This window comes from Colias croceus, chromosome 8 (genome assembly GCF_905220415.1).
Source record: "Colias croceus chromosome 8, ilColCroc2.1".
NCBI lineage: Eukaryota > Metazoa > Arthropoda > Insecta > Lepidoptera > Pieridae > Colias > Colias croceus.
In genome coordinates this window covers 11,466,197-11,492,940 of record NC_059544.1, presented here as the reverse complement: position 1 = coordinate 11,492,940, position 26,744 = coordinate 11,466,197, and the positions used below count along the sequence as shown (strand labels likewise).

The 26,744-nt window shown below is 34.8% G+C and overlaps 1 protein-coding gene across 2 annotated transcripts; it reads right to left on the bottom strand.

The window, feature by feature from the left end:
* Positions 1-253: 253 nt before the first annotated feature.
* On the bottom strand, positions 254-26,738 carry LOC123694106 (serine palmitoyltransferase 2). Of its 2 annotated transcripts, none has more exons than XM_045639416.1 (9): positions 26,557-26,738; positions 23,795-23,989; positions 11,347-11,501; positions 10,787-10,991; positions 10,006-10,233; positions 8,591-8,822; positions 2,461-2,635; positions 1,178-1,348; positions 254-692 (listed from the first exon to the last, which is right to left on the bottom strand). In XM_045639416.1, exons 1-9 carry the CDS (start codon positions 26,716-26,718, stop codon positions 587-589), a joined length of 1,629 nt encoding a protein of 542 aa, XP_045495372.1. In that variant the 5' UTR covers positions 26,719-26,738; the 3' UTR covers positions 254-586. The 2 variants fall into 2 exon arrangements, with proteins under 2 accessions (XP_045495372.1, XP_045495373.1); XM_045639417.1 differs by lacking the exon at positions 26,557-26,738 and adding an exon at positions 24,330-24,398.
* Between the last annotated feature and the right edge of the window lie 6 nt (positions 26,739-26,744).

Genomic DNA, 26,744 nt, shown 5'->3' with positions numbered 1-26,744 from the left:
ATGTGAATACATTGAGTTATTCCATGAAGTACTCGTTCATAAGGGCACAACTACAAAAAAACACGAAAAAAGTATATTTATGGGGTTGTTACAATATCTGTTCATATGTAAAACTAAAGTCTAACATCATATCTTACCCATACAAGCTTAAAAATTTGAAGTTATAAAGATTTAGTGTTGATATATAGTTTTTTGTCTCTCCTGAAAAGTGCTGTTTTTGAGTTATTCCCTTATTCACTGGAGGCACAGGTTTAATCGGAACCATTTTCATTGGTAAATCTAACATATAGAAAAATAAATTATATTCTATACAAAAATGTACTTTATATCGAACGTAATAAGTACCATTTTTCCAAAGCAACACCTCCATAAGCACACAGAGATACAAAAAAAAATTACCAGTGAAGTCTGGACATTCAGATCGATTTCTAAGCCGCACATTTGCATTACATTGCTACAACTGGGGCGTATTCGAACGAAAATTTATTAACAAACGAGCAATGTACTGCAAAGCGCGGCTGTAGGATAGTATACTGGCCCGTGTGACCTGGCGCAGGCGAGTATAGCGGCGGGTTAGTGGTTCGGTTTAGTGCTGGCGCGAGTAGCGCAGGCCGAGCTCGTCGACGACCGCCTCTATGGCGGCCAGACACTCGTCCAGTTGCTCGCGCGTGTGAGCAGCTGATAGACAGAACCTGTAATTATATTATGGGAATTATATTATGTTATTTATGTAATAAATAAATTATATTGTAGTGAAGTTTCATTTATTTAGTATCTTTGCAAATATTATTAAAGTTTGTATATTTGTTTTTCATTTATGCCGTAAAAGAGCGATATTAAAGGATTTTATGTCTGAAACGAATTAAGAGGTTAGAGCGATATAGGCTGTTTTTATGGCAGTTAAACCATAAGAATTATCTTTACTCGTACGGGTGACGCTGCATTTATTTAAAAAATGAAACATGCATAATATCGTTCTATCTATTTTTATCAGAAACTCACTAACACTGAGGCTGTTCTAGAAAACTATAAACGCAGTCAAATTCACAGAATTAAAAAAAAATTTTTTTGGGAGTCTTTTAAAAAAGGTAATGATGTAGATGATTATTATATCTAGATAGTTAGATATCTAGCTTGTTATTGTTGTTGTCTGGATTGTATAACGTTGGTCCCGTACCTGATGCGCGCCTTGTTGAGCGGCGTGGCGGGGAAGCCGACGCCCACGGTGGCCACGCGTCTCTGTTGCAGGCGCTCCACCGTGGCCGCCATCTTGCTGAACGTGTACACCAGCATCGGCACCACGGGCGAGTCCAGGTGCCCGAACGTCACCACGCCCATCGCGCGCAACCTGCATTACCATGTTTTATATTCGTTTTCAGTGGTTTTTTTTTTGAGCAAATTACCTGTCATTTTGTTAACAGTTGCTTGTAATTTTTAATAAATCATATAATATTTATAGACCAGGGCCGATCCCTTCCAAAATGATAAAAACCTAAAAAAAATCACAGTAGGATGAAACACGTTAGAAAAGGAGGGGAATATAATAAAAATAAAAGGAACAATAAATTACGGTCAATCCGAGTTCGGGAAGTGGGAGGGGGGGAGCTTTTAAGAGAAAAAAATGGTTTCTCTCGATTTCCGACAAAACTACAAGTCCTACGAAAAAAAATTTCAATGGCAAAGTTGTAGGTAATAAAAAGATCTACAACTTTTGTATTAACAATTTTTTCAAATAACCTCAAAATTTAGGTGAAAAATTAAAAAAAACCAAGATTTTGGTTTTTTATTTTTATCTACTTCAAATTTTTTTTTTCTACGAAATTTGGTGAAAACTTACTTTATTATGTCCCAAATACACTATAATTTATTTAATTGAAAATATTTATTTTTTCGTCTTATTTTGAATTAATTTTCAATCGAAAATTCACCCGTCAAAATATCAGTTTTTTTAAAAACTTGGGAAGCCTTTTGTTCATTGAAATCTCTACCTTCATATGGTGTAAAAAAAATAAACATTACCATAGTAAATGTTCTCAGGAAATGCATACAAACAGTGTGACAATGAGTTTTTACTAAATCAGGCACACAATAATAATAAAGTTGTAGATCATTTTATTACCTACAACTTTGCTATTGAACGTTTTTTCGTAGGACTTGTAGTTTTGTCGGAAATCGAGAGAGACTATTTTTTTCTCTTAAAAGCTCCCCCCCTCCCACTTCCCGAACTCGGATTGACCGTAATTTATTTTTCCTAACATTTTTATCATATTTTCCTCCTTTTCTAATGGGTTTCATCCTACTGCGATTTTTTTCTCTTTTTAAAGGCATCTACCCTGGTGTAATTAGGCTAAAACGTGGATACAAAGATTATTTGTTACACGCAAACAGGTCTATAATTCGCGTGTGACACGTCTACTACACACGTGGCACGTGCGGCACCTGCACGCCGCTCACACTCACCGCTCGCGGAAGTAGTGCGCGTTGCGGGCGAGCGCGGCCACGCGGCGGCGGCCGGCGGGCGCGGCGATGGCGCGCATGGCGGCCAGCACCTGCGCGGCCACGGGCGGCGCCATGCTGTGCGCGTACGCGTGCCCGTGTCCCAGCGCGCGCACGCTGCGGATCAGCTGCGACGAGCCTGCGCCAAACATGTTCATGTCACATGGCACAGTCCATCGGACTAACCGAATTCGCGAACCGACATATCTCACGCAAGAGACAAAACTTTGCCGATATAGATAAACAGGATGCTATAATAAACGTAACACAACATAATAAACTATCAAAGGTACCTATCAAGTCGATTGATGTAATACGTACCCTCTAGTTGCTTAATAAATCACATTAGATCTCATCCATCTTTTATTTTTCGCCCTATAACCTAATCTAACCATATAGTCGGCACAACGAAACATGATCCCTATGACACTGACAGTTTTTCCTAAGACACAACCTTGTAATGGCGTCACCATTAAATTAGAAACGTATTGGAAGCGTATAAAAATAACATTCATTAATTGCTAGCTGTTCTCCGCGGTTTCACGCGCGGCTCCTGTTGGTCTTAGCGTAATGATGTATATATAGCCTTCCTACATAAATGGGCTACCTAACACCGAAATGATTTTTCAAATCGGACCAGTAGTTCCTAAGATTAGCGAGTTCAAACAAACAAACTCTTCAGCTTTATTATATTAGTATAGGTAACGTAGCTTTTTGCCATTACAATGATATTCCGTTGTAATTATAACAATTCTTAACATTAACGAGAAATTATTTCTATCTAACTTTACGTTGACGTCCTGCAAAACTTACTTCGTTTGGTACTTATCAACCGAAGTAAGTTTTGTAACAACAGTTACAGTACATTAGTTTAACAGTGCGCTGATAAAGCTTATTAAAGAAAAAAATATTTTTTTTGTAAATACAAAATCTATCGTAACCGTTCTGACTATGAAACTTTTAAATTGCTTCGTGAAAGAGTGAAAGATCTAGAATGTAATCGTTTTCATGAGTATATATGCATGATTGAAAGCTCAATAGAAAATAATCCAAAATGCTTTTGGTACATTAAGTCTAAATCTAAATCCAATGCAATGCCTAGCTGCCTCAAATATAATAACATCGTCATAACCTCAGGTGAAGGTATATGTAATGCCTTTTCTAGTTATTTTCTTTCAACTTTTCTCCCTTCTGGTGACGACGACAATGACCTATTGCAGTTGGATTCATCGCAATCGTCCCTATTGTCTGATATACACACAATTGAAATTAATGTGAACGAGGTACAAAAAATTCTCTCTGGCCTAGATGTGTCTAAATCTGGATGTCCTGACTCACTTAGTCCTATCTTTCTAATTAATTCATCCAAAGCTATTACATTACCTGTTAGTCTTCTCTTTAAGAAATCACTCGCCAACTGTGAAGTCCCTCGTTTATGGAAAGCAGCTTTTGTAACACCTATATTTAAAAATGGATCGAGATCCGATGTTTCAAACTACAGACCGATCTCTAAACTCTGTATTGTAGCGAAAGTGTTTGAGAGGATCGTATATAACCAATTACATTACATTTTACGCAGCAATACCAAATTATCTTAATGCATCCCAACACGGATTTCTGAAAGGTAGATTCACTGTGTCTAATTTAGTAATTCTTAATGATTACCTCACTGAAGCTATGGACTCCGGTAGTCAAGTACATGTGGTATACACAGATTATAGCAAGGCCTTTGATCGGATAGATCACAAGCTATTAATTGCCAAATTGCACTACATCGGAATAAGAGGAAACCTATTGAGGTGGTTTGCATCTTATATTAAGAACAGGTCACAGGCGGTGGTAGTTAGTAATTATTTGTCTAGTTGGGTATCAACACCAAGCGGCGTGCCGCAAGGTTCTCTCCTTGGACCATTACTGTTCCTCATATTTGTTAATGATATCTCAAACTGTTGCCTTAAAACTCAATTACTATGCTTTGCAGATGACATGAAAATATTTACCAAAATTAATTCCCAAGACGATGTTATTAATTTGCAGCATGACCTCTCGAGGCTTGACAACTACTGTATTTCAAACAAACTTCACCTTAACCCTGCTAAGTGCTCTGTAGTAACTTTCAGCCGTAAAAAGAAGCCTTATAGCCCTAACTACGTCCTGAAAGGTCAAGTGTTAGAGAATACCATGGTTGTTAAAGACCTGGGCATAACTCATGATGCAAAACTTATCTTTGATGCGCATATTGAGGCAATTGTTACTAAAGCTTCAAAAGCGCTTGGTTTTGGAGTTCAGCAAATTTTATGAAAATTAAAACTATGAAAATACTTTATTGTACCTACGTTCGAAGTATTCTTGAGTATGCTTCACAAATCTGGAATCCTCGATACAAAATTTATTCCGAGAGAATAGAGAGAGTTCAGATGAAGTTTATACGTTACCTCTGTTTTCGTTCCGGAACTCATTTTGACTCAAATAATTACTTTAATATTTGTAAAAAGTTTCACTTTCTGTCGCTATCTAAACGTCGCGAAATAGCTGATGTAACATTTCTATTAAAAATTATATCAGGTGACATAAATTGTACGGAACTACTTAACTCCCTGTCATTCAACGTTCCTTCTTATGGACCGCGTTTTAACCCACCGTTGTTTATTCCATCCACCAGTACTTACTACCGACAAAATTATTTTATGCCACGAGTGTGTAGTCTTTTTAACAAGCTTTGCAACCAATACAATTTTGATCTATTTACCACCAGTGTAGCTACGGTAAGACATCGGTTGAGTGCAGATTTCTTTTCCGGATAAGTGTTTGGTTCTAAGATGAGTTTGACATGTAAACAACTTTTCTATTAATGCCCTCACAGGCAATTCTTTTTTATGTAATCTCTATACGTGAGAACCTTTAATTGGCTTTATGTATTTATTCGAACTGCTACATATATCTTTTTGTATAAGCTGTTGGTGCTCCAAGTAAATAAATAAATAAACAAATGTCAATAATGGAAATGAGTGCATATTTTTAAAAGCTAACCAAATAGTGGACTATACCTGGTAAATATCCATTTACGCATGATAACATAAGTTTTTCAGACAAATGAAATGGAGACATCCATTTTCATGATAAAATATACACTAGCGAATACGTCTTAACGGGTTAAAAATTAAAAGAAAATGATAAGGTATATATATTTTTATTTTATGGAAAACTCGTTTTACTTACCTACTAGTTCAGGATACATCGCCCATTTTTGCAAGTGACTACTATCAAGCTGATTTTCCGTTTGTAGCTTTATTTTGATGAGACACCGAATAATTTCGTGTACGAAACTCTCGATTGTGGTAGCTAACAGAGATAACAAGGATAAAATTTTTTGATTTGATGGTTCTCAAATATTTATTACGCAATTTGTAGGACAATATGTCTGTTGAATTATATAAACATTAACTAAGTGAAAACAAAAAAATCAGCTTGTTAGTAATCATTTATGATGACCTCGTTATCGATATACTTTGGAAAGGGGGACTCTTTGAACAAACCATAGATTTTGTAGGACAAATATTTTTTCGAATAATTTAGGTAATTATCTTGAGCTTGAAGAAAAAAAAAATTCAGTTAGTAATAAATATTTGAGAACCATCAAATCAAAAATTTTTATCCTTGTTATCTCTGTTAGCTACCACAATCGAGAGTTTCGTACACGAAATTATTCGGTGTCTCATCAAAATAAAGCTACAAACGGAAAATCAGCTTGATAGTAGTCACTTGCAAAAATGGGCGATGTATCCTGTACTATACCTACTTAATCTGTGCTAAGAAACTTAAATTAATACAACAACAACATAATAAATGTTAAAAATTTAAGTTAAAAATGCAGTTTATAATATTTGTAAAAACATGTTTACCGACGTGGCCTGCATTCTGCAAGCCACGCATTTGCCTATAAAATAGTAAAGTATCGACACGACCCATCACTAACACGAACTGTCTTAGGAATCAAGATTCGCCGTGCCGACTATAGTCAACATCTCACATAAATTCATCAAAGTCGATAAAATTTAACTTGCATATTAGGTTTTGTACAGAATTTATGTAGATTTTTGGTAAACGTCTTTTATCTCTTCTTTTGTCATACCGCCATATTATGGACGATTGAGAAATAAACCTAAACGACCAAAATGCGACAAAAAGAGTCGAGAAAATTGATGCTGATAATAAATTTTATCGATAAGTACATTATAATTGATCGACTAACCAAGCAAGCAAAGAAGCAATTGTGTCAATTGCTTCCGAGAAGTGATTCACAAATTTATCTTATCACACTCACTTGTACAGTAGGTAAATATTTTTAGATGCATGAGTAATAAGACAGCTTCAAAATATTTAACTTTGTTACATAGAGTATCACCACTCGTACTTGTTCTGTGCAAATATAGTTATTAGTCAGTTCTTTAAAGAAACGAATCTTCAATGGCGGCGCTTATCATTCCCTCTCGCTCACACACGGCCGTACGGTATGCAAAAAAAAAGGGAAAAATAAAATCACTAAAATGTATTTGATTTTCCCTATAATAGTTTTTATCATAAATTTACAATGACAATTATGCATTTGCGAAAGTAAATAATGTTTTATTGGAATTTGACAAAATACGTTCTTTGGGAAAAGTTGTTCAGTTTTATGGGCTTATTACAAGTATTATGGGGATTTTATTACATTCTGTATACGTAAATATGATAATTCATATAAATACACAAATACAATAACAAAAAAGTTTGTCAACAAACAATTTGAAATAATTAATAAAATAATTATCAATTTACGTTATTTTTATTTTCTTTTTTGCTGATCCTACCATCTGTCAAAGTCAGCTTTGGCCGCCATTGAAGATTCGTTTCTATATTGAACTGCGTAATATCTGAGTTGTCTCTACTCTGTAGGTACGTAACAAATGCAACATCAGTAAAATTGCGTTCTCAATCCTTTCTTTAGAAATATTATTTAATGATATTGTATTATTCCCGTTCCAACATTAAATCTAGAACTTTTTTAGTTTAGTTAAACTCTTGTGATAAGTTTAATATAATAAGGGTCCATAGCTTAAAACGTATTTGGTTTTACTTACCCTTCGGCTGCAGTTAACATAATTATCTTACATTACAAACTATAATAACCTCGAGATACAAGCAGCACAAATAATTCTCAATTATCATTGTTATTTAAAGTTTACTAAGAATATTGCAATACTATTAATAAACACTGTGAGCTTTTCGACATTTTTTCGGACTCCCCCAGCAAACTCCGCAAAATTTTTCAAGATTTTTCTTTTAATGGATAATATTAACTGTATATATTTTTTTTTCCTGTTCTTGTTAATTTTCTTTTTATATGTACTTAAAAATAATTAACTCGTTTAACGTTTTGCATGCTGTGTTTGCCAGTAAGTGTTTGTTACATTAACCATGTTTGTTTATTTTGTGTATGTAAACTTTTGTTGTAAAAATGTAAACAAACGTTGGTAAACCAATAAATAAATAAATAAATAAATAGATATTCGGGATAGCTATAGTTTAACCTTCAAGTCACTGAAAAAGAAAACCAGTATGTCTAATATTAAGTAAGTATTTGAGAATAGGCATCGCACCGGTATCGCGTAAGACGAGGGTTCGAATACTGCCTCGTGCTCGAATTTTTTTCTATACTTTTAAATTTTCTCAAATAGAAAGAAAGAAAGCGTTTATTTCAACACACAAACACACAATAACATAATAAATTAATACGACGCAAGTTATGAAAAACACAATCCTACTATTAATAAATGCGAAAGTTTGTGTGGATGAATGGATGTTTGTTATTATTTCACGCAGATACTACTGAACCGATTACAATTAAAGGTATGTAGGTAGCTGAAGACCCAGAATAAGACACAATAAGAAAGAATAAGGCTAAAAGCTTTTTATACCCGAAATCTCACAGGAACGGGAATTAAGCGGGTTTTTTTTTTTGAAAACGCGGGTGAAGACACGGACGGAAATCTAATACAAACTAAATTAATATGTTGTTGCATGCATTGCAAAAAAATCAAGTTTTAACACTCACCCGCTATATAACCACCCGCGGCGCCAAAGCTCTTCGTGAAGGTCCCCATGAGAATGTCCACGTCCTTGGGGTCGACCCCCGCGTAGTCCGTAATGCCCCGTCCCCTTGGCCCCATGGCCCCAACCGAATGGGCTTCATCTAAGTAGATGTAGAGACCAAGCTGTTTCTTAAGTGCTACGAGTGCAGCGAGGGGCACTATGGACCCTTCCATGCTGTATACACCTTCCACTACCTGGAAAGGGGATATATTTCGTTGAGGGCTGGTTGGGAAATGTGTATTTTGAAAGAGTTAATATTAAACAGGTTGGATGATTAAATTATAGCCTAAATCTATGCTAATAAAAGAGGAAAGGTTTGTATGTATGTATGTATGCATGGTTTTCACGCATAAACTACCGGACCGATTTTGATGAAATTTGGCACAGACAATCTTTAGACCCTGAGAAAGAACATAGGTTACCTTTTATTGCGAAATATGTACCACGGGCGAAGCCGGGGCGGACCGCTGGTATATAATAAAAAGAAAACAAAATAAAAGTAAAATGGAAATAGTTTTGACAATTCTTTGGTAGTCATACTGTTTTATAAATTACTAGCTGTTCGCCCAGTCTCCGCCTCGGTTGTTTTGTTTCCAAAATTTTATGGATAAAAAGTACACTACATTCGTCATCCGATTCTAAACTACCTCCCTAACAACTTTTAGTAAAGCTGTTCTTGAGTTATAAATAGTGTAACTAACACGACTTTATGTATAGTCTATATATTAGTGTGAATACTGTGAACGTGCCAGCTTTAGTTAACGCGACTATAATTTGTATGCGATTAGGTTTCCCTAATCTCATTACAACTGTGCCTGGATTATGAAATACAATCCGTTTACAATACTTCTGTTATAACACAGGTCATATCCTAATAGTATTATGAAAATAAAATTTCTTGATAGATATGTTTGACGAGCTGTAGCCCGCGGCTTTGTTCGCGGGATCAAAGAAAATTGAAAATATAATTAAATAATCGTCATAAATGCCGCATTTTTTTTAATATAGCGCTATCTAAAGGAATTTATGAATTTTCTGGTTGTTGAAATGCGCAACATAATTGATCGTTCCACGAGAGTAATGTCACTTATGAGCGCAGATTTTTTTTTAAATAGCTTCTTTGCGACGTGACAGAAAGAGATTTTTTTTTATTGGGAATAGGCAAGCGCTTGACCACAATCTCGCCTGATGTTAAGCTGAGATGTGGTCTAAGATGGAACTCGCTTCCCTAGAAGGTACCTGTTCTCTCTACGCTTCTTCATTTATAATATTAGCTCATCGCAAATATAACTAACTTTTGAAACTAGAAAATGCTCATGTAATCTACTATACTTTACTTATCTGTAACCTATAACAGTATAAAGACATATATCTCACCACAATAATCCTCTCCCACTTGCCCTCCCCTATAGCAGTTCGGGCCAGTTTCTCCAGATGCTGCATGTCATTATGTCTGAACACCCGGACGGTTGCCCGGGACAACCGCAGGCCCAGGATGAGGGACGCGTGGTTGTTCTCGTCGCTCAGCACGAGTGACCCGGGGGAGATCAGCCCGGGCACGCCCATCGAGTTGGTGGCGAAACCCATGCCGAACACTATGGCCGACTGGAAGGGGAGGTTAAATATAGTAAAGTTGTATTTGTGTGGGCAAAATGTAATATTGGGATTGAAATGTAACATTAGGGGGCAATGTCATATTTCTTAAAAGTGTGGATACTTTAGCAAAAATTGTGTCATTTGTATATAATTAACGGTTTGAAATATGGATAAATTTATAAGGAATGCATGAATAATGGTACTGAGCGGTATATTTCATTGTTTACTTATATGGGACGATACCACGTGATTACAATATTAAATTTAAGTCAACATTTTAGCTTTATTTTTGCCATCTGTTATTGTAAAGAGATTATAGCGAATTATTATCACCATTTTTCTAGACAAGTTTAACTAGATTATATCGTGACGTTTACAAGTAAAACAAACATAAGTTTGAATATGTATTCCCTTATCAAATAAATTATCAAGCACACGGCAAGCTCATCACGTCATACTACCGTCACCAGCGCAAAGTCTAGGTAGTTTTACGAGCTGCAGTTTCCTCTAGTTCTTAGTGTAGTTCTAGTTCATAGTTCATTTCTTCTGTCAGTCTACGCACCTCAACGCCCAAGAACTGCGCAGTAGTCTCTTCCAATTCCCTATGCAGCTCCGTGGAGCCGAGTTCAGCTCGTGAGGAGCACATGGCCAGGCCATACTTCCCCGCAGCAGCTGCGGCCGCGTCCGCGCACTCGCCCGCCGGCTCCGCGAACCCGAGGTAGTTGTATGAACCCAGGTTGATGCAGCGCTTCTCTTTGCCCGTGAACCTGGAATATGGAGAAATATGCTACAGTTGCGCTGCAATTGAAGGTAAAAAATGTTGGTAGATTTCATAAGAACACTTTTTTTAGATAAAAACGTATTCAAAGAAGCCATCTTTAATTCCTCTGTTATTGTTATAAAAACACAGAAAATTCCATCTAACAATGCAACAAATTTCAGAATTTTGATGTCCTGAATAATTTCTTGATTTCCTTTTACGCCAGTTTCTTGCTTATATTTTCATGTTGCTTAAAACAACGATAAAATTTCTTGCATCATAAGATGTACTACTTGTCTATAATACAAAAAAAAAACTCAAAAACAGCAATCACTAGCCTAAAATCAGAAACCAGTACATACCTGAAGCTCCAATTATAATCATCTGTCGCGCGCTCCTTGAGCGTGAGCTCGGCGCCGGGCGTGGACGTGATGGGCAGGTTGAAGCAGTGCCGCACGCGCCGGTACACGTAGCGCGAGAAGAACTGCTCGAACGGGTTGTACAGCGGCGCGTAGCCCTGGAATACAATTGCAATTTGTTGCCACAATTGTAGAGGATAAAGACGTGTGACAAATAAATGGAATTTCGGATAAACAATTATTATGAAATACCATCTCACATCCTCCATATTTCACATACCATCGGTGCCTTAAACTATAGCAATTTTCAAATTAACAGGTATTTTTTTAGTGTGCTAGTGATGCTTTTTTATATATTTTATAATTTTTAAAGTGAAACTTTTATTACATCGTCTCAAACTTTTTGGTCTGTGTAGCGCATGTCGCGTGACGCACGATACGTACGATAATTATCGTACAAATACGATAATTTTTAGTTAAATGTCTATAGTGTGAAAAAAAGTTTCACTTTTACCGTGGTTTCATAAAACCACACAACATTTTTATATACAAAGGTAAATATCTATAATATTCTTTCTTGTATTGTGAGCGAACGAGTGACCTACATCGTTAATAAAAAGTAATCAATGATATTTGATAACCAATTCGTGGATTACTAAGCGGTATTTTTATTTGCATTGATATTTAAGAATTGGTGAATGATAATAACACAATTGGTATAAAGTACTTTTTTGTACATTTTATGCAGCCAATACATCTAAGTTATCTTTAGAACTTATTAAATTTTATTTAAAGTAGGGGCTGATCATTTTCAACACAGATTTGTTGTTGTGCAATGGGATTAGGGACACTTGAACCACGCGTACAGTCGCGTGTATTAGCTAGTATTTGCTAAAGAGCACGTGGGTGAGCACGCTCCGGTACAAACTGGACCACTCTAGTTTCTTGCACCGGAAAAGCTACGTGACACACGTTTATAGGATAGGGTCTGTATAGTGTGGCTCTTTTAGCTCCATAATTGAGAATCTAGACTGCTAAGTTAAAGGCGATGGGTTTACACCCAAACAATCTGTTGTAAAATAATTATAACTTATTTACAACTTTGTTTCTATAATATGTTTTGTTTTCATATTATGACAAATAATTACGCAATATAATAAATAATAATGTATGCTAATCACCATTAATAAGTTTTTAGTATACAGCGGCGACAGCGGTCGCGGTGGCCGGAATTTTAAGTGGGCATTCTGATCTGAGTGATCCAATCCAGTTTCTAGAACACAATACAGTATCGCCTTGACACTGCCATTCATTTTATTAGTTACTATTTTATTTTCTATACTGTATATTATAAATTAGATTCAGTTTTCTATGTTGATAGTAAGTATCATGGCACATGTTTGAAAAATCTTTCATCAACCTATAGTGGCATAGGATACATATACTATTTGACCTAGGAGAAAACGAGAATAAATTTAAGTCGATAAAAAAATTGAGGCCTCCACTTTACATACTTAAATAAAAATTGTTTACAGAATTAATTGGAGCGTGGTTTTCCATCACCGCAGTTTGTAATTTTAAAGTTATTTGAATAAAAGTTTGAAAATTGTACGAAAAAGATTTTAATTTCATTACAGAGCTGGACGATCTATTACCATACAATTTTAGGTTTTATTAACATAATTTGGCTATCTTGCATCGTCACAATTCGTCATGACACACTCGTTGCAAATTATACATTGATAACGATGATAAGAATCCATAAGAATCTAACGAACCTTGCGCGTAGTTCAACAATTGGTCACTGTCAAATTGTTACCAATTCATTAAATGGTCCGGTAAAGATGATATGCAGTTTTTAGGAAATATATTACACGAATTCTTTAATCGAATGCGAGAAATAAGATCTAGGAAAGTTTGAGCTTGCTCGTATCATTGCTGAATCATTAAAGAAATATACGATCATAACTCTTTCAAGGAACATTATATCATTCCGTTATCCGTACGATTTGTTAAATAAAATTTTAATATGTATTGCAAATAAAAATTGCTTCTTCACACTGTAAATTGGTTAAATGCGCTCGTTGAATTAATAGGTAATAAATGTACATACCTACCTACATTAACATCCAGACATTCAGACAATTAATGCAAAATCAATACGAACGATATGAATATTTAATAAAAATAAATTTCAATTTATAAACTAGGTACAAGCATAGTTTTTCGTGACCGGAATGCAGTATCGCAGTGGTATCGATGGCGGATAGTGATTGATAAGCGCAGCTGCACCGCGCTGCACTACGCACTGCACTCGGTTATAACCCAAGCTGCTGATTCACACATGCATAATCATATAATAACGTCCATTATTATATAATTGTGTTACGCCCACGGCCCAGATTCACTGCCGTATATTTCGAACTAGCTGTTCCTCGCGGTTTCATCCGCATTGCTCCGCTCCTGTTCGTCTTAGCGTGATGATATATAGTCTATAGCCTTCCTCGATAAATCAATCAAAAATCAAAATCAAAATTGTTTATTTGGAACACAACAACGCATTACAAAAACTTTATGCACGATGGCACCCATAAAAGCTTAAATAAGCTGCGGCACAGGTGCCAACGCCCGCCTCCAAACATTAGTAGTTCCACTAATCAAATTTTAACATTCATATCTCCAAAACAGAAACACAAAGTAATTGAAAAGTAATAGAAAGTAATTAAATGGGCTATCTAACACCGAAAGAATATTTCAAATTGGACCAGTAGTTCCTGAGATAAGCACGTTCACACAAACAAACAAACTCTTCAGCTTTATAATATTAGTAGAGGTGTGTGACAGTAAACACATGTTTAATCAGCTGTTATATTTAAAATTTTATTCTTTTGTTTAATCCTAATTATTTTTAAAAAAAAGTTATTATGCTATAAATACCTTGGCCATTAGTTATTGTATCCTATAATTATTTCACTTTAACTTGGTAACTATTAAAATCAGTGTCACAACATAACCTCACTTGGCATTGTTACAACTTGAATTATGGAATCTATTGCACAGTCCATGGAGCAAATGGTTGAAACTTTCAATCACAGAATGGATGACTTTCAAAAAGATCTCCAAGCTATATCTGCAGCACCAATGGGTAGTCCCTCTTCAAAATTGGCTTCCGACTTCACTGTTTTCCGAACCTTTGTGCTGACTTCATTACAGTGCCTTCAGTCCGAAGTTATTCTCCTCAACAAGCTTGTTGATCAACAAGAGATGCAAACAAGGAAGAAGATACTTTTAATACATGGAGTGAAGGAGGATAAAAATGAAAAAGTGGACTCTACTGTAGCTGGTATCTTAACCGAGCATCTGAATGTTCCCGATGCATTAATAAAATCTTTCAGCCGCTGCCATCGAATGGGACGAAGCAATAGTGACAGACCCCGGCCCATTGTAGTTAAGTTTAATGACATATCGCTAAAACGTAAGATCTGGTCTGCGAAAAAAGATTTGAAGGGATCTGGCATCACATTGTCTGAGTTTTTAACAAAGTCAAGGCACGACTTATTCATGGCTGCTCGAAAGAGATTTGGTGTAGAACGCTGTTGGACCAGGGATGGCAATATTTTTCTGATTGGGCCGGATGGGAATCGGCACCAAATTAATGCACTTGCAGACTTGGATGATATTCCCGTAAGTGACTCTGCCACAAACCGGCCTGTTCACAAAGCTCCAACTACAACATCTGGATCCATCGTCTTGCCAAGAGATAAATTACCTCCTAGATCCAAGAGAATAATTAAGAAATAGACCTTCTATCAATGGTGATGTTCTTTACTCTTTTTCTTTTTTTAATACTATTGTGTATTTAGTTATGCTCTCTTATTTCCTTTCTTGCCTATCGCTTTGGTTTTTATATTTATAATTACTTCTGTTGCTTCTTTATATGCCACAGGACTTTAATATTTCATCTTGAAACTTGATTTTCAAAATTGCTATTTTAAATCTCTCTTTGTGGTAGACACGCTCCTTCTTTTAGAATCAACTTTTCTTTTTTTTTATGGTGGTAGCTATTAATTATTAATTATTATATGGTATATGGTTTCAAGAAATAGTCAATTCAATTGGCACAATAATGTAAACAATTATGACATAACTGTCAAGTGTCATGTATCAAATAGTCACTGTCACGTTCTTTTTTTTCTTTTGGTAATAATAATGTCATGGATACGTGCATTTTTGAATATTTGTATAATTAGATCTAAGGAGTATTTAATAAGTTATTATTGTCTTAGTATGTTTGTTAAGTTGTTACCGTAATATCTAATGCCAAGGTAACTGATGGGTAAAGGATAAACTCTTATAGTTTGTTATTATTTTTAATTGCTTTTATTCATATTTCATTTAATATATATATTTTATACATTATTATTTTTGTTTTGCTATTTTTTTTTCTTTATACTATAATTATTTGTTTTATTATTTTCATAGGTATTATTATATAATATTTAATTTTATTTTATTTACGATTTATTTATCAATTTCGTATTTTTATATTTTATAAGCATGTCAGACTCTAATGATGAAAGTTTTGTCTCAGCGTTATCGTCCGATTCAAGCACTTGCAGTACGAATGGTAGCTTCCATAGTGCATCGCACCCTTCTTTACAATCTCTACTCATAAACAACTTCACCGATTTTTCAAAAAATTTCAATGTCGTTCATATAAACGCACAAAGTATTCCAGCGCATTATCCAGATCTCTTATTTTCCTTTGATTCCAATCCCAATATCCATGCAATACTGATATCTGAATCCTGGCTTAAGCCCACACTCCCATCATCCTGTTACTCCATACCTGGATTCCGACTAATACGTAACGACCGTATTGGAAGAACGGGTGGTGGGGTAGCAATATACCTACGATCCCATATTCCTTTCTCAATTCTTAGTTCTTCCTGTCAACCCCCTCCTCCTGATGCAGCCGAGCATCTCCTTGTCGAGATATCCCTTTCTCACACTAAAATGCTCTTAGGAGTATTTTATAGTCCTTCGATGCATGTGGATTTCTTCGCGTCATTTGACCAATTATTAGAGAATTTTGTACCATCTTATGACCACATAATACTCATGGGTGATTTTAATACTTGCCTGGTTAAGGATGATTTGCGTGCTAAACGGTTTGTCTCAATTGTTGATTCTTTTAATCTCCACATACTACCTCTTGATCCTACTCATTACTTCCCTAACAGCTCTCCTTCCCTATTAGATTTAATCCTCGTTTCAAATCCTTCCCTTGTCTCTAAGCATGGCCAATATCCTGCGGAAGCTTTTTCATATCACGATCTCCTCTTCCTATCTTATAAACTGCGTGCTCCTAAAGTAAAACCTCAAATCCTGTTGCAGAGAAATTTTGCTGGAATGGACCTTGATAGATTGAGTCAGGATGCGTGTAAGATTGACTGGAGTCCTGTGTATGATGCTAACGACGTTAACGAAATGGTAAACGTGTTCAATTCTTTACTGGTGAATTTATATGACCACCATGCTCCTGTCAAACGGGTAAAAGTTAAACACTTACCAGCTCCATGGCTAACTGACGACATTAAATCAGTAATAAATTCTAAAAATAAGGCTAAGGCAAAATTAAAATCAAATAACTCACCTGCTAACCGGGACAAATACAATAAGATCCGGAATCACTGCAATACACTATGTAGAGATGCTCAGCGGCGTCATATCTTTAATTCAGTCGAGGACGGCGACACTGCCAAGGTTTGGAAATTTCTAAAAACTTTAGGAGTTGGTAAACAGCAGCAACTTTCTCTTCCAAATAACACCAATATCGATCATATGAACCAACATTTCACTAAAAATCTTGTAACCTTCGATTCAAATTTTAAATCACAAACTTTACATAATCTTTCTTCCTATCCAACTCCTAACTATCAACCGTTCCATTTCAGGCAATTCTCCGGTTGTGATGTTAAGAAGAGCATTTCATCGATTTCTTCTAAAGCCGTTGGTGGTGATAGTATTAGCCGTAGTATGATCCTTCCCATCATTGATATCCTTATCCCTGTAATTACTTTTATATTTAACTTTTCAATCTCCTCTGGCATATTTCCGGATGCCTGGAAAAATGCAGACGTTCTTCCTTTACCTAAAAAAATCCATCCTGCATCCTTTTCCGATTATCGTCCAATCTCCATCCTCCCTTTTTTATCCAAAGCACTTGAACGTTTAGTCCACGAACAGTTAACCGGCTTCCTCAACAAAAACTGTATCTTAAATCCTTGTCAATCCGGCTTCCGTCCCGGACATAGTACGGCTACTGCTCTCACTAAGATCACTGACGATATTCGAGCGGGAATCGATGACAAGCAGCTCACTATTCTTACCTTACTGGATTTCAGTAATGCGTTCAACACTGTCGATTTTGATGTCCTAGTGAGCTTGCTTCGCTCGATTAACATATCTCCAACGGCGATTGCATGGTTTCGAAGTTACTTGTTGGGGCGTCGGCAGCGAATCAAAGCTGATAACACCTTCTCAACTTGGTCAAGCATCACTGCTGGCGTTCCACAAGGTGGCGTCCTTTCTCCTCTCCTCTTTTCTATATTTATAAATAATATCACTGTCTCCCTTACTTCGCTCTCACATATGTATGCAGATGATCTCCAGATTTATACTCGTTCATCTCTTGAAGATTTACCATCTGCCATTCGATTGATGAACAAGGATCTTGCTTCAATAGTAGCTTGGAGTAGATCATATGGCTTAGGAGTCAATCCATCAAAAAGTCAAGCTATTATCATCGGCAGTCCCGCTTTCATTTCGAAGATCGATTGGTCAAGTCTTCCACCTATTACCTTAGACAACACAATTATACCGGTAAGCGATTCGGTTAAAAATCTGGGTGTTATGTTTGATCGTACTTTATCGTGGCACAAACAAGTAAATGAACTGAATAAGAAGGTATTTGCAGCATCACACTCTTTAAGACGTATTCGGAATTTCTTACCCATTCCAACAAAAATTTCTCTTGCACAGTCCCTCCTCCTTCCCATCCTCGATTATGCCGACATTTGCTATCCAGACCTTACCGAATTACAATTAGACAAACTCGAACGGCTACAAAATGTATGTATACGGTTCGTATTTGGTCTCCGCAAGTATGATCACGTCACAGAGTATCGTAACAGGCTGAAGTGGTTACCTATACGTTTACGTCGTAACATGCATATCTTAACATCATTGTACAAAATCCTTTTCTATCCCCAAGCCCCTGCCTACCTTAAGGAAAAATTTGAATTCCGTTCGAATGTCGAGTTCAATCTGCGATGCACTGGCAACCTGCTGTTGAAAATCCCTCCCCATAAATCCAAATTTTACCACAAATCCTACCATGTCCAGTCCATACTCCTTTGGAATGCTCTACCAATAGAAATCAGACGTGCGAAATCAATGAATATTTTTAAAAATTTAATACTCAATCATTTCTCCTCCCAGATAAATAGTTAGTATTTTTACTGTATTTGTTTATCTCTATTTATTTTATTGTAAATTATAATATTATGTATTATTTGTATTAATATATAAGTATATAGATTTATAATTATATTTATATATATGTATATATATATCATACATAGGTATATGTATTTATAAATCATATTCATTATGTATATATTTATAAGTAGTTATTTGGTTTAAATCTATTATAATTAAATTTTCATAATCTACTGCACCACCTATTGTTTTTCCCCTTTTTTAATTCAAAATCCTACCCATAGGTTGCCTGGTAGAAATCGCTGAGTAGCGATAAGGCCGCCTTTTTGGCATAAATTGTAATATTGTCTTTTTTTTTGTTTTATTGTCTGCTTTTTTTTTTTATCTGGTGCTAAATAAAGTGTATTTATTTATTATTTATTTATTAGTATAGATTACCGGGCGATTGAATTCTATGAATTTTATTTTCCCTTTTGAGTTTAGTTTTGGGAGGTTATGCTTGATCAAGGTGTAAGCGTGTAAGGGAAGATTGATTAAAATCGATCTTGGTATTTTCAATATACAAACAACTTCTAGGACGTGAATTAAATAATCTGAAAGTTAATTTCAGTAAATTTTATTCCTAAGGTTGTAATATTTTCATAACATATTTTACTGATAACAAATCGCTACGATGTTTTTCTGTAAACTATACGAAATTATGTGTGTGAACAAGAGCTAGCACATTAAATTCAAACAATATTGTACAAACAAGCAATGAAACACGGTTGATTTCACGTCACCTGCCATGAAGTGGCTTTCAATTGATAACCGATACATTAAATATAATCAGCGAAGAATGTTACAGCGAATGTTATGTACTTCACAATTCCCGTAACTGCGTTATTACACTACACGTTATCTATAACTAACACTATCGTCTTTAAAACGCTTTTATCACCTGTGAGTTTATATGTTACTGACTTCTCTCTAAAGTCTAAACGGGCAGATCTAATTCAAATTTTGTTTATTTTTCAAGGGTCAGTGACAATATTATTATTTCAGAGGGTTACATTTTTTTCTAGGAGCCACCGTCTCTACGAAAAATCTATTTTTTCATTCATTGATCTAAAAAAAAGTTCCAATCACCAGAACAACAGGAAATTTTATTATTTTATTTTTAATTGTGTATTGCAAAATTTTTCTAAATTGCGACTGGATGAAAATTTTGCTCGTGGTCGTCGTCGTCGTTGGTAGGGTGAACAAATCCTTAGCAAAACATCATACGCTTATGTCAATTATAGTATCGATAGCGCATTCTATTCCTTTGCGTTTTGACTTTTGACGTTCGTCTCGGCCCTCTGGATAATTTAACCAAGACATAGTCAATTGCAGAGTCTTTTACAGTAAAATATTCTTTTAGCGAAGTAAGTTTTTCATAACGTTCCATGTGGTTTTATGATGGTAAAGTTTGGGTTGAATTCAAGGGCTCATTGTATAGTTTCGAAGAATTAAAATAACAATAACTTATGCAATTATCCACCTAGTTGACAAGGTATGAATCACTTTCGAATCGTCTCGTTCCGCCGCATTACACAAGCAAGCGATTGTGACTAGTTTCCTTACAGAGGCACCGTTTATTGTACAATTCAGTATTTCATGCCGCTTTATGGCCAATTTACTGTATTATTCAGGTCTTTCATTGTATGTGGAAGAAAATTACATATTTTATATTTACATATGATATCTGTATGTAACTAGATAGGTAATAAATTAAATAAACCGAAAAGAGGTTTAATTAATTTCTTTGCGTGCCCAAAAAATTAAAAATACATAAATACATATAAATTTGTAAAATTATTAACAAAAAATCACAAAAAATAGTTGCAAAAAATTTTTTTTACGTCCATATTAATATCAATCACAATTATCACCCCCATTAAGCAAGAAAAAACCGCAGTAAAAAACTGCTAGCGCCTCTCAGCGGTAATTAATTAATAACTAATAACTTAATCATTATCAGTGATATCGATCACGTGACTGGCCACGCGGCTTCTCTTGCATTCAAGTAGGTCATCACACTGCGATCATACTTTTGGTTCTGTATAAAAACATTTTTACTACGATATACATTTTTAATACATATACGGTTTTTATCCATTTCATGCGTAAATTAATTACGTTTGATTTTAAAAATATGGTCCAAAATAATGACAACAAAATAAACAAAGTTGTTATTCATTAAATGTTATGATTTTCATCGCATGCCAGCAGAAATAATTTTGTATTAGAAAATGTCTGTAATGTATTTATAGACATTTTTCCGCCTCAATTTTATCAAGGTGGGTACAATTTATATTATTTCATTATTTTTCAACATACGAACGAAGTAAAATAACAATAAATTAAACTAAATGTCACGAATCACGAAACAACAGCACGAATTTGCGCATTTACCTAAAACATAGCACACACGCACACACACCAACACGTCATGCGTTTTTACAAGCTACAGTAATTACTCCAACAACAGGATGATTAGTTCTATTTGCGTCTACAATAACGCACAGTCTCATAGCACTGATTTTCCTTCCTTCCTACCCACATAGTCTTCATTTCATTACTTGTAACAAATCGTTATTTTGCCTATACTATATAAGCGTTATTTAAACGTTTTCCAGTGAAAACGGCTGAACCGATATTCATGAACTTTTGTAAAGAGATAGATAATTATTGTCAGATTTTTTTTGGCGAAAACAAAACTTGAAGGAGAGATAAAGATACATTCCTACACATGTAAATACATATACATATAATTAAGTGCGCTCGAGCAAAATTATTAAAGGAAACAAATCAGAAATCACTAATTATTTATTATTACCCAGGTAAACGTTCCTATTGAGCATATTGTAAAATATAAAAGCGACAAAACGGTAACAATGCGAGCGTGCATGTGGAACGGCAGCGCTTTGCTCAATTTTGATATAGTGTAATTATCAAGATAAGTGATAACACTTAATTTTGACCATGCTTACATAAGTATATAATAATAATAAAAAAACAATCACCGTTTATTGTGACAACCAAGTATAACAGGATGGATGGAGAATATCCTTCCCAAAATTTACTTGCCCAATATCATGTATTCATGTACCTAATTCTATTGAATAAATTCGACATTTCGCGGTGCATTTATAAAAACCCTTTCGCTTTCATACATTTCCATACACGTAAAGTACATGCTTCAATTCATGAGGGTACTATAACAACGGGTAAGGCAGCACTTAGCACCACCGCTGCTAATTGACCCAAAACAGTGTTTAGATGAATTAGAGCATGTTTGCTGCAAGCACGAGCACGCATAATAATCATTGCTATTTGTTTAATTGCATACACGAAGTGACTGAAACCTGAAGCGTTAGTGTCGATAGTATGCTAAGGTGTGAATGGCCAACTTTATCGTAGAATCTGCAATAACTGACTTAAAAAAATAACAGAAAAATATATTCTACATGAGTAAATGGTTAAAAAGTGTATATTGCAAATGGCAATATTGTTGAAATGTGTATTTTCGATCACGATTTACAGTTGATAAAACTGATATTTACGATGTGTTCTCAACCATAACGGAAATAATAATAAACTCTTTTGTCATTATTAACCACGGTCATTTTACTTCTATACAAAACTGAACTGAACAAATTCAGATTGAGGGCCTTAAAAAAACAATTTGAAAAGTAGTTGAAAATCGTTATACTGTAATGCGATACTGTTCAAAGATTGGATACGACTAAAGCAAAGAAATATCGAGTCGAATATTTGTGAAATAATTCTGAAATAGTTCTATACAGTTTGACTTGAGAAATAAAAGCTTTTAGAAGTTTGTTCAATTGAAATAGCATTCCCTGCAAACAGCTGACGCCGCAGTGCAGTAGACGGAGTTGGGACACGCGCAGAGCGATTCTGCCGGAGTCACATCTCGGGCATGCAGGAATATGCGGGTCGGAGCAACTAGGGTAGAAGTTCAGTGGGGCACTGGGGCCTGCAGTTTACTTGCAAGTAAATAAATTAAGTATTGATCGATCAATCTGGCTCTCAATTACTCCTGGAGGCTGGAAGGTTATTTGTATATATATGCTTTCACAATCCTGTTGGTTCTTTCGCTTGTATTCTTCCAAACATTCCAAACAAAATTGTAAAACCATGTTATGACGATTCAAAAGTGCTTCCAGTTTAGGTCCAATGGAATAAATAAATGTTTGAGTTAAGAAACAAGATCATACTACTACAAAACGTTTAGTCTCCTAATGGTGGATAATATTCTAACGCTGCTATTAGCAAGGCCATCTGTTTGTTTGAACAGATCTACGTAATCTGAGCAAATCAGAGTTAAATCGTCACTTACAATGCATTCATGCGGTTTATGTTATAATGAGATTTTAGATTACTGAGTCGCGAAGTAAAGGAATTGAAGCGTCATTTTGTGTCCATCTCAAATGTTATACTACAGACATTCAAAGGAACCTGTAGATTTAGAAATAACACTACTCAGTCAAACTTTCGCGTACGGAAGTAGGTCACGGAACATCGTTTTTACTTCTAAAACGATGATATTTATGGTGAAGACTACAGATTTGCTAAATCTCAAAATACGTTACCAGGCTCTTAGAACTATAAAATCTGGTTAAGGAAGTTTCGATACAAATATTTATTTGCCTAAATTATTGCTCCAACTGTTTTTTTTTTATCTTACAACAAAATAAATCCAAACGATTCGTCTGTAAAGCATAACTGCATCACAATAACACTAAAAAACTGAAATATAACCGAAACTTCACATCAACAAAATGGCAAATCATTAAATTATATTATATTTATGAATATGTTCGATATACTTTTCCTTGAGGAATTGGAAACCTACCTACATCAATTACGAATTACTAAGTCTAGTAAGACAAATCGCACATACCTCCCTATTCCTCTCGGTGGCGACCTTGGGCTTGAACAGCAGCTGGTTGACGAAGCCCAGGAACATGAGTATGTAGAGGCCCGCGTGGGTGAGCGCCGCTGTCAGCAGCGAGCACTTCTCGAACGAGCCCGGGTTGAAGGAATGCTGGCTCCAGTCCATCCATGGGTGCTCGTCGCTCTTCTTGCCCGACATGTTCTGGAAAGGAATGCTTTATGAGAACAGCAGATATGTTATAGAATATAGACTACAGAAGTACAGAGTATATAATAAAGTCATCGTTTAAAATTTATTCCGTCATATCCAAATACGTTTGTAATATATTAAAAAAAATGAAGAACTATTTAGACATTTCTAGATTGTTTTAATTTAATGGTATTAAACGACAGTCTGCTCCTGATGATCACACTTCTTGTGAAATGTTCGAAAGTTCGGGGGAAATCTTGTAATAAATAAATATCGATTCAAATCTCTTATACAGATTCCTGAACCAAACTCAAATGAAAACCCTTTTATAAATAACAAAAGTTACACTTACTGAAAATATATTTTAATCTATTTAAGAAACACCCACTTCAATAACTGACTAAACTATAAATGAGCAGATTTTCTAAGTTTCCTCAAAAAATAAGCAATATTACTGACGTTCAGTGGGAACCACAGGAAAATAAACATCAACTATTATTATCCTTCCCTGTTATTACATACTCGACATCTTTTGACTTGATCTTTTCGTTATCTATTAATATAGGAATAACAGTTGAGTGTATAAAACTTAGTAAAGGACTTGAAAGCTAATGAATGATTTTCGAAAGATAATTAAAATTCTGGTTTAATTAAGTACATCCATACTAATATTATAAATGCGAAAGTAACTCTGTCTGTCTGTCTGTTACTCAATCACGCCTAAACTACTTAACCAAATTGCATGAAATTTGGTATGGTGATAGATATTTTGATACTCGAGAAAGGACATAGGCTACCTTTTATTGCGAAATATGTACCACGGGCGAAGCCGGGGCGGACCTATAGTATACAATAAATTATGAAAAACATATTAATAAGAGAGATCTATACATCACTAACTATTTATTTGAATGCTAAAATTGAAATGATCACTTTCAGATCATTTTTATGAATAAGAAACTTTTATTGCATTATGTATTATATATACATATATTTATTTTACATTATTCATAAATTCATGCACTACTGTTATTTACAACAAGTATCCAATTACATTTATGTTTTTTCTTGATTCAAGGAAATGATAACATGGATCATTTTCTTTTTCAAACATAAAATTGTTTATTATTTTATATACATACCTTTATTGTTTAAGAAATAAAACGAGCCCACAACTTTCAATGATTATAAACTTATTATATTTCATTATTAGTGACCCCAAAATACTATAATTACCCAATTTACGTGTTTCGATTGTTATCAAGCACTTAGATCAATTAATTTTAAACACTGAATTAAAATCTTTTAGCTCACTAATGTTAACCAGAACATACCTACAAAGATAACTGAAATATATACATATAAATAAGCCTACTAAAATAAAGGAAAGGAGTGGATGAAACAAGTATGATATACTTTCATCTAGAATTACTGAATGATAGATTTGTCGTAAAGATATGAATGATGGACTCCAGAGGAAAATTTTATGCGGATAAAATCTATACTAATATTATAAGGCTGAAAAGTTTGATTGTTTGTTTGTTTTTAACACGCTAATCTCAAGAACTACTGGTCCGATTTGAAAAAATATTTCAGTGTTAGATAGCCCATTTATTGAGGAAAGCTATATATCATCACACTAAGACCAACGGGAGCGGAGCAATGCAGGTGAAACTTTGGAGCACAGCGAGTTATTTATATAATTAATGTGACACACAATTAAAAAACTTCACATAAACTGCAATATATGTTGAAACATTATTTATAAAATACTCATTATTCAGATACACAGTCTATAAATAAAGCATTACTTTATGCAATTGTTGAGTTGCCTACAGTCTACACTGTGTGGGCCTGCGTGGAACTCCATTAACTCATTAAAATCTATATAACTTTTAAACCCAAACATTCCATGACTTATAAAATTTTTATATTGAAATCATGAAATACATTTTTGAATATAACTGTGAAGCCGAATGAGTTATGATTTTTCAGTTGTGTACTGTATAATAGATAATATAGAAACTACAAAATTATATAACAAAAGTATATCAGTAACACTTTCTCGACTAAACCATAGCATCTTTTTGGAGGGAAAATTATCAAAAAACCACAGTGAAAATTATCAAAGAACACATAAGGGGATTTCGTAGCATTTAGACAGTCTTCATTGAATGAATCTTATATAAACACTAAACAGATAATTAAGTTAAATTATTATTTAAATTAATTTTATATATTGCCCTGTCAAATGTTGCGTTGTAGAATTGAAGTTCAACTCCTGTTCTTGAACAAGTATCAATACCTAATACATCAGACCATGTATTATCATTTCCGTGGCGTCATATCTTACTGATTTCATTGCTTTTGGGCTTCAGTACACGATTTATACGTGGCCTTGACAACAAATAACTTTAAAGCCCAATTTAGCAATATTTTATGTGTTCATTCACATTTTCCCTAAAGATATTAGGACACCGGCTTCGATATTATCCACTGTATGTGATAACACCTAAACCGGTGAAAGTATCACGCTATTATATGAAAGATTTACAAAAAATAAATGAAAATCTACTTACACTAACGCCATTGCTGGAATATGTCGGTTTAACGTGACCATTAGTATGCTGATTTAGTTTTCCATTTATTAATTTCCCATGCTTTTCGTTACATTCTTGGTTATTCATCAACTGGTTTGATTTTGTAGAAGCAACAGAACCAACCACTCCAACTGCCGCCATCCTTGTGTATGAAAAATTTGAAAACT